The 13,246-nt window shown below is 41.5% G+C and overlaps 1 protein-coding gene across 1 annotated transcript in view; it reads left to right on the top strand.

Annotated features, from left to right (window-relative positions):
* The window catches only part of MSH3 (mutS homolog 3), a gene marked incomplete at its 5' end in the record, with an annotated part of 85,480 nt that extends 72,528 nt beyond the window's left edge, over nt 1-12,952 (top strand). Inside the window, 4 exons of the mRNA XM_042023041.1 lie at nt 9,051-9,237; nt 9,411-9,540; nt 10,252-10,426; nt 12,390-12,952. Of these exons, the coding sequence (XP_041878975.1) occupies nt 9,051-9,237; nt 9,411-9,540; nt 10,252-10,426; nt 12,390-12,498 (601 nt within the window). The remainder of the gene's footprint in view (nt 1-9,050; nt 9,238-9,410; nt 9,541-10,251; nt 10,427-12,389) is intronic.
* Between the last annotated feature and the right edge of the window lie 294 nt (nt 12,953-13,246).

Raw genomic sequence — 13,246 nt, 5'->3', positions numbered from 1 at the left:
TGTCCCTGGGAGTGGCCCAGGGAGTGGCTGGAGTTGTGTCAGGGAGGGTCAGGCTGAGATCAGGGAAAGGTTCTTCCCCCCGAGGCTGCTGGGCACTGCCCAGGCTCCCCAGGGAATGGTCCCGGCCCCGAGGCTGCCAGAGCTCCAGGAGCGTTGGGACAGCGCTGCCAGGGATGCCCAGGCTGGGGTTGTTGGGGGGTCTGGGCAGGGCCAGGGGCTGGGCTGGGTGATCCCTGTGGGTCCCTTCCTGCTCAGGATATTCTGTCATCACTCCAGCCTGGCTATTTCACCCCAGCTGAGCCTGGTTTTGTGTGGCCCTCTGCCTTAGAGGCACCCCAGAAGCACCCATCAGATGCTCCTTCTTTTCCAAGAAGCAGAACTGGTGTGAGGAAAGCTCTCTGCTCCTGCTTCCCCAGTGTCTGGACAGAGTGACCATGCATGCTTTTTACGTGTTATGCATTCCAGGTGAAAGAAGAAAAGGTAATATTTATACGTACACGTAGCTTAACATGGTGACACTGATGAGATTAAGTCTCTTTTTATCTTTAGGGAGCTGCTGGAGCAGCCAAGACATTTCCTCAGTCCCTCTCAGGGGGAACTTGGTGCTGTTCTGCCAGCTGGGGGCTGTTCCTCCCTTGCTCTGCCACTGCTCAGGTGGGATCCTCAGCTGATCTCAGCTCACTCAGATGAGTGTGGCCCATTCCACTGAGGTTTGTGAGTGCTGCACACTCACGTGGGACACAGCATGATGGCATTAAAAAATAAATCAGTGTTTGAATGCCTGTCTGAGTGGTGTGCCTGGCACTGCTCATCTCCATCACCCCGTGAGCAGAGAGCCACATCAGTCACACTCATTTGGATCCACATAGATGGAAGAGGAAGGGCCATTTATGTGTCCCAAAGTGACATTTCTGGTATGATTTGCCTACAGGCATCGTGGGTCCTCTCACATTTTTTTCCTATGCCTTGACTGTTGTCACCTAAAAGAGATTTATGGGGCAGAAAATGAGGGAATGTTCGTGGTTGTGCCCCTGTAGGCTTGTGCAGAATGCATGGAGCCCTCAGTCTCTTCCCCATATCTAGAAAGAATTGCTGTTAAGGCTTAAGAGGACAGTTTAGAGATGAAGGATTTCTTCAGACCAACTAAAAAAACCCAAGAAAACTCAGTCCTCATGACTCCACACTTCTGTAGAGGCCATGTATCAAACAAGTCATAGTACTTTCTTCTGTGTGGTTGATCAAAATGTCTGTTTTTCTGATCTGTAAATGGTGGAATTACTCTCAAAAAGGTCAGGCCTTATCATAGCTGTATTGTGAGTGTTACCTTCCTGCATGCATGTACAGCTATTTAACTCTGACAACTTGACAAAGTCATACTACTGTTTCATAAGTGTGTGGAGCTGAAGGAAACAAGTAGATAAACATTTTATTTTAACTGGATAAAATGTTCATATCGATGGCATTATCACAAATTCCAGTAAGGTTTAAAATCATGAGGGAAAGGAAATACTGTATGAATACCTGCAAGTGTTTGGGCAGTTGATTTGGGATGCTTGTATTTTATTTTTTCTTTTCTTCATTGAAATGCCACCATCATTCAAGTTTGAGAGATACTTAAAATTGCATGATTACTTTAGATTACTTTTAGATTTACTTGTAGGTTAAAATGTTCCAAGGCATGCTAAGAGTATATTTTTTAAGAACTCTTGAGAAAATCAGAAGGCACAGGATGGAGTGGGTATGTGAAGCAGGAAAAAGAATGTTTCTATCAAAGTGGAAGTTGAGTGGAATACGTTTTCCAAGTGCCTTTCACAATACACTGAGGTAAATAATGTTAAGAACAAAAGTAAAGTAATACTCGTAGGTATTAGAGGATGTGACTCTTCCATTGATGTCACCTCTTGAGGCAAAATTAATTCCCAACTTTTTGTAACTAGGCAAATCACGTTGCACGTAGTTCATTCAGCCAGTTTTACTGGCTTGTCAGAAGGGAGCTGCACAGGAGGAACAGAGAGGGGGAAAGAGTTGTATTTAAAATAGTAAATAAGTAACAAGCTCCATTATTAGAAGTGGTCCTGTTTGCATAGGAATAGGCAAATATTGCCTCTCATTTTTATATCACATGTGAAATTTTTTGGTTTTAACTCAAAAGACCAGAGTCTAAATTTTAAAAAATTCCTTGCTTCCATTTATTTCTTTATTAAGCTTCAATGATTTCTTTGAAGCTTACAGGGTAGGATGATGAAGATAATTTTTCCTAGAAATACCAGTTACAATCACAACACCTCAGACAAATGAAGACATTAATCTAGTCAGCTTCTTCATACCTTTATCATAAAAATCTAGGCTGTAAAGCCATTGGGGAGGTGACAGCAGTGTTTGGCAGGTTCTGCAGGTGTGTACAGAAATCACCGGGAGATTGATTGCTGACTCAGAACTGTGGAGGAGTTTATCTCAGCTGAACAACTTGTTTGTACATAATCTGGTTTTGACCAGAACTTCGGAGATTTTTTTTTTTAAGTTCTTTAAACCTGAAAATAAATGTTTAAATAATTCAGATCTTTTTTTGGAAAAAAAAAAAAAAAAGAGAACAAATAGAGCAAAGTCTCTCAATTTGCCGGAGCAGTTAGACTGTGAAAGATAATGGTCAGAAAATTAAAAAATCAAAGGTACTTTTTCAGATCTTTGTTTATTCTATATGTATGGAGTAATGCTCAGTGGTTCTGCCATGCACATCAATTTATTTATTGTGCAGAAAAGTAGGGAGCTGTTCTCACAAAGTAATCCCAAGTGAATGGCAAGTCCACATGAGAATTTTATATACTGACATGCCAAAAAAAGTATTGTTTGTATTGAAAGCACGGTGAGTCAGACAAACAGAACTTCTTAGCTGTCAATAACCCCAAAGTAATTTTCAGAAATGTTACTTCTTTATGGCACAGTAATTTGTTTCATTTTGTTCCTCCTTAATTGTATTGTTGTTTACTGCCCGAGTAACAAAAATTACTTAAGCCTGTCATTTATGCTCACAATCAATCATGTAATTGCACCTCTGGGGTAAATTGTTCCTGTCTTTCAGGGAAGAACAGGTTGCTGTATTAAAGTACATTGTGCCGTTTTGTATCACGTGCAGATAGCTTTGGTTTGGATTAAAAAAAAAAAAAGAGAATAAGTAAGAGTTTTAGTTAGTGTTGTTAAATTGAAAAATTACTTGGTTCCATTTTTCCTAGAAGAGTTGTGCCTTGGACAGACTGCAGCCCGTTTGAGCTGTAACTGCTTCTGACAGCGCTCTGTGGCTCTGCAGGAACAAGTTAAGGCACGCTGTGCGTGTACCTGTAGCTAACTGGGCTTCGTGTCTCTGCTCATTTCACAGAAACACGCATCTGCAGCGTTAGGTCTGTGTCTCTTGCAGGTGTAATAATGCCGTGTTTGCCCAGCCTGCCCGTGGGGCGCACACATGGCATTTATAAAAGCTGAACACAAGCGGCCCTTGTGCCTGCAGGGCCTTAGATCGGCCCTGGAAATCCATCCCGGTCGGCGCAGGGAGTTACTCACACGGCCAGCGAGATTCACAGAGCGCTCCTGCTGCCCGCCGCAGAGCCCTGACAGAGCAGAGCTCTTCCCCAGGAGGGGGGCACGGCAGGAGGAAACCTGCGTGCCAAGCTGGCCAGCTGTCCTACAGTGCAGCTGAGTGGTTCTGTCTGCCTTTCTGAACCTCTTCCATCCTAGGACTTGAGCCAGTCACAGCTGGAATCGGATTGTCCTTGGTGTCCGCAGGTCTAAAGGGGAAAAGTTCACTTGTGCCGAGTGCTTCAGCCATTGTCCCTACTCTGTTGCTACAGTTCCTGCTCTTTAATCCCCCCTGGCCTCAATCCTTCAGCTACAAATGCACATTAACTTAATTACCTTGAGTTCCCTCCTGGTGTCCTGCAGCAGAGAGTGTAAACCTGTGCATATTCCCGTGCTGGGTTTTGATTTGTCTTCGTTTTTTCATCTTCAGGTTAGTATGGATGACTCTCAAAGAAACACCCTAATTTAAGTATCTGTTCTTATAATTTATCCTTCAGAAAAATCTTTGCACTCACAAGCTGGCCTTTTTCTTGACCATCAATAACATTTACATTGATAAGTTCAGAGTGACGGATATATTTGCCCTAGGGAATGTAACAACTATTTTTAAGGAGTTCAAATGTTATGGAGGGTATCATTGCTGAATTTCGGAACGCAAATTTTTTGGGTGTTCTTCACTAGGTAACCTTTTGTAACAACTGAATTCCTGTGAGTCTATAAAGTCTAGGAATGAGGGGTGCTGGTAACTTCTTGTCACTCAGGGCCTGCATTGACTCACAGGGATTCTGTTGTCGCAGCTCAGGACTACCTGTCCAGCTGAAGCTTTTGAAATTATTGAATCCATGGGTGTTTCTCTTCTCTCTGGCTTTCAGAATCAATGCACTTCACATCTTGAAAGTTAATCCTCTTAGAAATGTTTCTTTTAAAACGCTGGGGTGCTGGTGTGTGCAGCATTCCCCTGTGGGCCAGCTCTAGAAGGAAAGGAGGATTTCAGTGATTACTGGTTCTGGCTGCTTCAGTTACCTAGTGATAGGGAAAAGGGGAAAAAAAGATGTAAAAACCACTATGAAACTGAACATGGAAATCACTGTGGACTCGCTTTTCTTTCCAGGATAACGCAACATTTGTATTCCTCAGAGTCTTTTAATATCCTCATTAATCTCTCAGTGACTGAGACTATCACATATCTACAATAATTTACAAAATAAAAAAGTATTTTACATTAAATGCATTCTGTCAGGCTTCTCAACAGCTGTTCTCCTAAATTAGGTAACATACCATTGGTATTTCTTCATTTAAAGTGGCAGATAAGCAGTTGTAGAAATGGTTGAGCATGTGTGTGCATGTAGACTGAAAACAGGTTTCTGATTTCCTGAAGTCACCCATGAACAGTGCAAAAATAACTGTCCTGATAGCCGTGCTTTCTGCCACACTTCTTTCTTTTCTTAATTCTGTAATTACAGCTTCTGGAAATTATTTTTCTTATTGTCAGTTTTTGGTTAGCATCAGTGAGATCTTGATGGAAACGAAGAGGATGATGTACCAGTAGGTTGTGGGGGAGTGTGAAGCATTAGTTTCTTGCCAGTGAGCTGCTATAAATTTGCTCATGCAGTCTCCTGAGGAATTACTTAATACATCTCCATTGTGTGTGGAGAGCAGGCACAAGTTAGGAAGTCCAAGCTGGGCTGTTTCAGCGTAGCCATGTGGAATTCCTGTGGGCAGCCTGAGTGTGTCTGAAGTGCAGAAGGGTTCAGAGCACTGCTGTGGGCAGCACTGAGAATTGTCCTGGCTGAGGTCCGGGACTGCAGCCCTCAGCCCTGCCCATCCCTCGTGGGCTGCCTGTCCCCACTGCCCTGGCAGACCCCTCTGCTCTGCTGAGCACTGACAGGCTGTGGAGAGCAGGGATGAACTGTGAGGCAGCAGCACATCTAAATCCTCTCTTTTTGTAAACTGGTTATTTTAATTTAAATCACTCCTGTGCAAATGCAGTGATCTTTGAAATGACATTTCAAAGGGGTTTGTGTGAGGGAGTGAGTGGAATTGTAAAGTTACATTATGAATTTATTTTATTCATGGTGTTCTCAGTGTTATCTTTGAATCACAGAAAGTGATTTTTGTTGGTGCTGAGAGTCTCCTACACCTTATTCTTGGAGAAAAGGGTAATTTTCCTGTAATGTTAATTGTTCTTGAATTAGGTTTATTCTTCTGCAACAGGTTCCATTTTTGCAGTAAGTATTTCAGGTGAGCTTCTAAACTCGCAGGGATGTTACTACAATCAGTGGGAAAATGTAATTAAGTTTGGGGTTTTTTTCCAGCATTAAGTATTCTATAGATTGGGAGTCAGTAAGTAGCACTGGGCTGTTGGCAACTGTCTGAAAACAAGGCTCCAGGGAATGGCTTTGCTGTCTTCTTCCCTGGGATTAATTTAGTACAATGTAGCTGGGTTTTGTTACCATTATCAGCTCCTAGGCTGCTTGTTCATTTTCACAAACTCTGTGAGAGATTCACAGTAAAATAAAAGAAGAATGAACTTCTGGGGTCCACACTGTGCTCTTAAAACCAAGCCAACTCCAAGAGCATGCTGATAACTTCTTTTGAGAGGTAGCACAGTTATATCCTCTAACTTGCCCTCTGAAAATTAATTTACAAAACATTCCCTCTCAGTTGTTTTTTTCTGAGGCCTGTGACAGGAATCTGTGCTACTTGAACCTAGCACTGAAAAGAGATAATGCATTCTCTTTTTTTTTTAAGTTTGCATAATAAATGTGTTGAACATCATATGATGAAAAGCTTTTAATTTTCCAAGATTTGCTTGGCTGTCAAAGAGACATTAAAACAAGTGTTTTCCAGCCAAATTGCATCTGCTGAGGAGTGATGGATCTGAAGAGACACTGCTCACACTGCCTGTCTGCACGCTCCTCGTGGGCAGGGCGGGGCAGGATGAAGTTTAATGTTTTAATGTATAAAAACATTTAGAGGTGAGCTGCATTAAAATGTGGATTCAGAGCCACTGAGTCCTGGAGAAGTTTGGTGGGATTTATTATGGCTGTTTTAAATGTGGGGGGGGGGGGGGGAAGAGTTGTTTAAGCAATAGGTTTTGTGACTCAACGGCTTTGTTGTATCAGGAATAACAGAGCATAAAGTTAGGCAGCAGTGCCTTGCTGCAAATTAACTGTTGGTTTTATAACTGCAATCATCCACACTAACACAGTTATTCCTACTTACTTCTGGGATAACAGTGCTCAGCATGTATGTTCAAAACACAATTATAATTCTTCTAGTGTAAAGGACAGAGGCAGAAAGAACAATTTAATCCATTTTCTAAGGATGACATTTAAGAAGTTTTATGCCATTTAAAAATACACCTTTTTTTTTTAATCTGCTCTTAAGCCTGAGTTGGATTTGAATGTTTTAATATGCTGAAAAAAAAGGCTTCTTTGCAGCTGTCTTTAACAACAAGAGGAAGATAATACTAATTTCTGTTTGTATCTCCAGCATTTAGTGAGGAAGTTCAGAAAAGTATTTTTGTGAATGCAAATTAGATACAAAACAGTCTAAAATATTTTGTGGACTCTATGGAAATGATGCAGTCCCAGAGAAAAATGGAAGCTCTGTGTGTAATCATCACAGGCACACAAGAGACAGCCTGTGAGATGCTGTCCCTGCAAGGAAAAGCCAAGTAAAAACTGAGAAAATAGTAATGCCACTAATTGTAGGGTCGGACACTAAGACTAAAGTTGTTCATTAAGGAGCCAGAGATTGTTCAAACATAAAAAGTATTTGTCATTCCGATGAATGTATTTGCAGTTAATGTGTTAAACCAGACCTAAGTCACACTGTTCTCTGCGCATCTGGGCAATAAGGGGGATTGTTTGGTCTTACAGCAGTACCTGGTGCCTGAACCAAGCTGGGAGAGGGGCCACAGGGTGGTGGGGGCACTGTGAGAAATTCACTGAAATGTTCATCATTCCTAACCCAGCATTTGAAAGGATTACAGCAGTAAGTGGCTTAATGAAATATTAATTTCACAACACCTCGTTATCCTTACATATTCAATTCAGAGAAAAATCATCTGTGGCTGAATTAGCTTATGGCCGGAATCACCTGTCTTTTGGGGTATGTGGGAGTGTAACTTGTGTGTTAGCACACACTCAATGAAATAAAAACACTCAGTTTGCTCATATGCCCATCTCCAACCACAAGTAGTTAATTTATAACTGAAGATTTGCTTATTGTGCAGTTATGCATGATACCATGGCAGATTTTCAGGGCAGGGACCAGAGGATATATACAAGTCATACCGGCTCCAACCTGCTTGTTTTTTGTCAACTACTCTTAGTCATAAGATGCTCATGAAATTGCTTGTATCTTGGTGGCGTTTCTGTAGGTAACAGAAGCAATTATGATAGGGAGAGACCCAGCGAAAGACAGAGAAAAAAAGCGCTGTATTTGGCTTCTCTTCAAGGGTTCTGATTGGCCCTAAATACTGTTGTGGCTGCTGTTTAATTTGAAAATATAATATACTAAGTCCACGAGTCAGTTCTGCTTAAATCAGTGTGGCTCGTATGTAACTTTATATTGCCTGATAAGAGTGAATAAATCCAATTTTACATCCCTCCTGAGTGGCTTGCTCATGATGACCTGTCTCAGAAGGGATGCTGCAATGTGATTAGTGTAATGGAAAAGCACAAATGCAGGAAGGAAATGCTCTTTCTTCAATATAGAATGGGTATTACTTGAACAGGTAAGGAAAGCTGCAGGAAAAGGGAAAACCAGGGTGGCTTAATAAGAGATTTCTGTCATGTCGACCATTCAATCACAAATTGAGATAGAGTTTGAGGGTTGAGGGTTACATGGATCTGAATCAGAGCTAAAAGAGTTGTATGGAAAGTGGAAGAATTTGTGTGTGGAGCTCACCTGCCTGGAGGCTGCTAAGAGTTGTGTTTCAACAGAACGAGGAGAGGAATCTCAAAATACCTTTAAATCTCGTTTAAGTATGCTAGTTGAGATTGTATACCTGTGCAGTTAGGGGAAATAATTGTTATTTTGTTACTGCCTGAAGGAAATCACTGCTCTGGTGTTCGGATTCACAAATACCTGGTCTCATGAGCCTCCACTCTGTGTGGAAATGCCACTGTCCGATATTTTTGGGTATTGTTAGCATTGGAAACCCATACAAAACTAGGGCTGAACTAAACCAAAGGATTAGAATTCACGTTCGCAGCTACCTGTGCTGGAATTCTCGTGAGCTGACTGGTCTGAAGTCCCAAGGTTCTTTTGAGGGAAAATCAGGCTGCCTTGTCCTGTTTGTGAGGGTGGGAGAATTGTGTGCTGGGAAACTCTTCTGGAAGGTGAAAGTTCTGCTCTGCTTGGAGCAGCAACCAGAGATTTACAACAGGATGGTTTCATCACCATGAGTATTTTTCTCCCAGCATTAGCTGGCATTTTTCACAAGTGCTTGTGTTGTGTCTCTGGTGCAGAATGGGCGCTGCAGACAACATCTACAAAGGCCGCAGCACCTTCATGGAGGAGCTGACAGACACTGCTGAGATAATCAGAAAAGCCACCTCGAGGTCCCTGGTGATCCTGGACGAGCTGGGCAGAGGGACGAGCACGCACGATGGCATTGCTATTGCCTATGCCACCCTTGAACATTTTATCAGAGATGTAAGTGGCCCTGGCGCTGCGTGAGCGCTGCCTCACGGGGGGAGCCCGCCCTTTGTGGGAAGGTGACATGTCCAAGCTCAGGGCGGAGGGATGTGCATGAAGGATAGCAGCCCTGTGTGGCTGTGTAAAAACCACATCAGGGCCAACCCTTGCTCCGTGTGTGTGTGCTGCAGGTGGAGGCCCTGACTCTGTTTGTCACCCACTACCCCTCGGTGTGTGAGCTGCAGCGGCTGTACCCCGACACAGTGGGGAATTACCACATGGCTTTCCTGGTCAACGAGGAGGAAACCGGGCAACAGCAAGGTGCAGTGTAAACCTGAGAGGGGCTCTGGCACAGAGTAACCCTGGTGTGACAATTTACACCTCACCTGGATGTGACACACCCACTAGACTCACTCCGGTCAAACATTTAGGGGGGATTGAAAACTGGACATGCATTTCCTTCACGTGTCTCAGGAGGATATCTGAGCTGAGGTGGCTGAAAGATTCGCCCATCCCAGCATCCAACCTTCCACAGCAGCCAAACACAAAGGATTAGGGAGGAGGGATTAGGGATCCAACATATGGCAACTCCTTCTCTGAAAGATCTCGCTGTCTGAAAACATTTGCTATTTATGGGGCTTCACGAGCAAGATGTGTTTTGTATCTCCCATGCATTTCATTTCAATGGGGCTGCCTCATTTAACGTCCTGTACTTTCAGTGTCTTCAGCTGTGTCAAGCAGCTCCAAAATTTAGCACTCTATGGAGTGAAAAAGCACATCTGATTGTTTTGAAACTGTTTTGAAACATGATGGTCCCAGTGCTTGAATTACAAGAAGCATCATAAAGGTCTGTTCACAGAATAATTGTAGAATTTTTAATGGTTTTTTTTTAATGAGTTGCCACTGATACTTACCTGTCCCCTAAATAATTCTTCATGCTGTATTATCTGCTTACATTGTAAGCTAATCAAGACAGGGGACTTATGTATTTGCCACATGGAGGAGGTTTTGATTTTGGTTTTATTTTTTTAGGATCTGAGATGGAAGAGAATCCTGAATTTATCACTTTTCTTTATCAAATAACTAAAGGAGTCTCTGCAAGGAGTTATGGGCTAAATGTTGCCAAACTGGCAGATATTCCTCAAGAAATCTTGAAGAAAGCAGCTCACAAATCAAAGGAGTTGGAGAGAATAGTGAATATGAAAAGGTCAGAACAACTGTGATTTTTTAAAAATTATTTCCTTCTATAATACCTACTTATGTTCTCACCAGTGATACTGAAAATACTAATGAATTTAATTTAGAAAGTATTTATTACCTACTTTGGAACTTGGAATTGTCTTTGCCTACTAAAGTGAAGAAGGGAATGTGGATAATCTTCTTCCAGTTTAATTTGAAAATAAATATTTATAATGTATTCTGATTGCCCCCACAAACACGCAAAATTTTACTAAAAGTTCTAGGGACTTTAATATTTTTCTGATCTCCAATTTTCATTCAGGGGTGTTTGTACCTTATATATTAGACTAGTTATGAAGATTCCTGTGTGTATTGAGTGGCATAATGGATTTGTAAATCCTGTAACATTATGTGCACAGTTTAGATATTCATAATCCATTTTCCCTGGGTTTTTTTCTGTTGCTGTTATTTTCCATGTCAGTCCTATGAGCAAAATTCAGATAGCCCCTTAGGAACATAATGAACCAAGATCTTGGTTGTCTGATGGCTGTACCTAATCCTGACAGAATAATTTTGTATGAGAACATTTTGACTACTAATTATTTATAGGTGCAAACTTCAAAACTCGACAGTGCTCGGCACTTAACGATGTTTCTTATCTGTCCCTTAATAAAGCAAAATAAAAACCTTTGAAGGTACATGACAGTTTATAGGAAAAATAATGTGGTAGCTTATACTAATTGGAAATACCAGTCCATAATTGGCAAAAGTAAAACAACAGATCTCGAGCAGTATCTTAACTCTGCTGTTGCAGGCTGTGTAGGGTTCTAAAATTAAGAAAAAATTGTTCAGAAAGGTGAGAATCTGAGTTGGAAGGCCAGACTTACTGGATAATAAAATGTGAAATAATGTAATATATATCCTTTCCATTTCTCTTTGTTCTGTGAGAATTCTGGTGGCGTGTCACTGGGACGGGTCCAGGAGAGTTCCAGCATGTCCTCATTGCTAGAAAGGGAGTTCCCTGCACCCAAACCCCATGAGCAGTAAGAGCAGTGTGGGGTGATGCAGTGGGAAGCCTGATTTAGGGTGCCCAGAGAGGGCCACGGTGAGGGCAACAGAGCAGAGTTAATGACGTGTCCCCCTGAGCAGCCCTGGGACATGAAGCCTGCCCGCTCTGTTTCGGGTTTCCAGGGCAAGTTCCTTCTATTCTCACAGTGGAAAAGGGTAAATACTTCATCTGAAGCTGTGGTGAGTCCTTTGTCCTCCACCACTCAGTCTGGGAGCCCTGAGCCTTCTTCCCAAGGGCGATGTGACAGCTCCAGGAGTGGCTCTGGTCTGTCTGGTGGGAGCAGGAGTTCCCAGCTCTGGGGAGTCAAACTCAGCCCTGTTGGTAGCACTGTACTTGTGCTGTCACAATACCCGTGGGCCAGATGCCTTGTCTTATTTTTTTAAATACTTTCATATTATTTAAGAAAATCCACTGGGTAATTTAATCCAGTTTTGACATTACTGTCGTCAGGAATGTGTGTTAACCCATTTTAAACGTCTTGTAATTTGTCACAGCTCTTATAAATCAAAAAATGCTGAGAAGAAAATAGGAAGGATGTGTGCACTCATTTATATTGAAAATGCTTTTTCTTTTTATGATTCTACAAGTGCAAATTTGTAGGAACAGAATGATGAAAATTTAACAGGGCTGACTACAATGCTGTTTATTTCCTTTAACAATTTGTTATTTCTATTTTTTACATCATTTTGTCATTGCTGGTGGTGCTGTAAGTTAGTTATGAAATTAATTTGTTGCTGACCTAGAGCAGGAACACATATCTTAGAAATATTAACTGGTTGTTTGAAAATCAGAAAACATTTTGAGCTGTGCTATTTTTGACTGTGTATAAAATTTTGCAGATGACTGTAGGACTTTCAGGGTTTGATGTGCTTCACTTAAAAATGTGTCTGTATTTTGATTAGGCTTTTTTTTTCTCCCACAGGAAAAAAATGAAGTCCTTTGCTGAAGCATGGAAGATAAATGATTCTCAGGAACTACAGAAATGGAAAAATACGTGTGAACCTGAAGATGAAAGAAAGGACAGTTTTTAATCCTCAAATCGTGGTTAAAGATGGAACATGCTGGAGGTGCAAAATACATGTCTGGAGACTAATGGATTTTATCAGGGTATAGTTCCAGGTGCATTCCATTAACTTTTTGGCTTTCTGAGAGATCACAGATGCTGCATCATGTGTAATTTTCTCTCTCCACTCCCTTCCTTTTCATCCTTTTCCTTAATTGCAAAATATCTATGGGGATTGGATCTACTTTGTTTGAAAACCGTGCAAAAAGTATTGATAAATTATTAGGAAAATATTTTATAAATAAAATAATGTGTTTCACCTTTATTGTACTTCAATTTCTGAAGAAATGTTTGTGTGTTGGGAAAATGTAGTTGAGTCTCAACTCTGCTGTACAGCCAGCAACTGCTAAGAATGGGTACTATAAAGAGACTTTTTTCCTTGTTCCAATATTAATGCATTAAAAATTCACTGTTTTTTTAGAGCACCCTTTCTTCCTGATCTTTTCCCTATCTGGCACAGTCTGGAGAAAGACTTAATGCCAAAAATAATGTTGGGGTATTGTAGGATGAGTGAAAAGGGCAATTCAGAGTGTGCAGCTGGCATCCCCAGTGCTCTGTCAAATGCAAAGTGAAGCTGAAAAATTCAGATGCGCTTCTTAATTTTTAAATTTGCAGCTACCAAGGCCAAATTTCATATGGGAATATGATATCCAGATTGGTTTTTGGTACCAATAACCAGACTAAATACATTGCTGTGAAAATGGACAAGGATGCTG

The sequence above is a fragment of the Corvus kubaryi genome, unplaced genomic scaffold, assembly GCF_017639235.1.
Source record: "Corvus kubaryi isolate FWS band 111438036 unplaced genomic scaffold, C.kubaryi_AGA036_p1.0 37236, whole genome shotgun sequence".
NCBI classification, from domain to species: Eukaryota; Metazoa; Chordata; class Aves; order Passeriformes; family Corvidae; genus Corvus; species Corvus kubaryi.
This window is presented reverse-complemented; position numbering and strand designations above follow the sequence as displayed.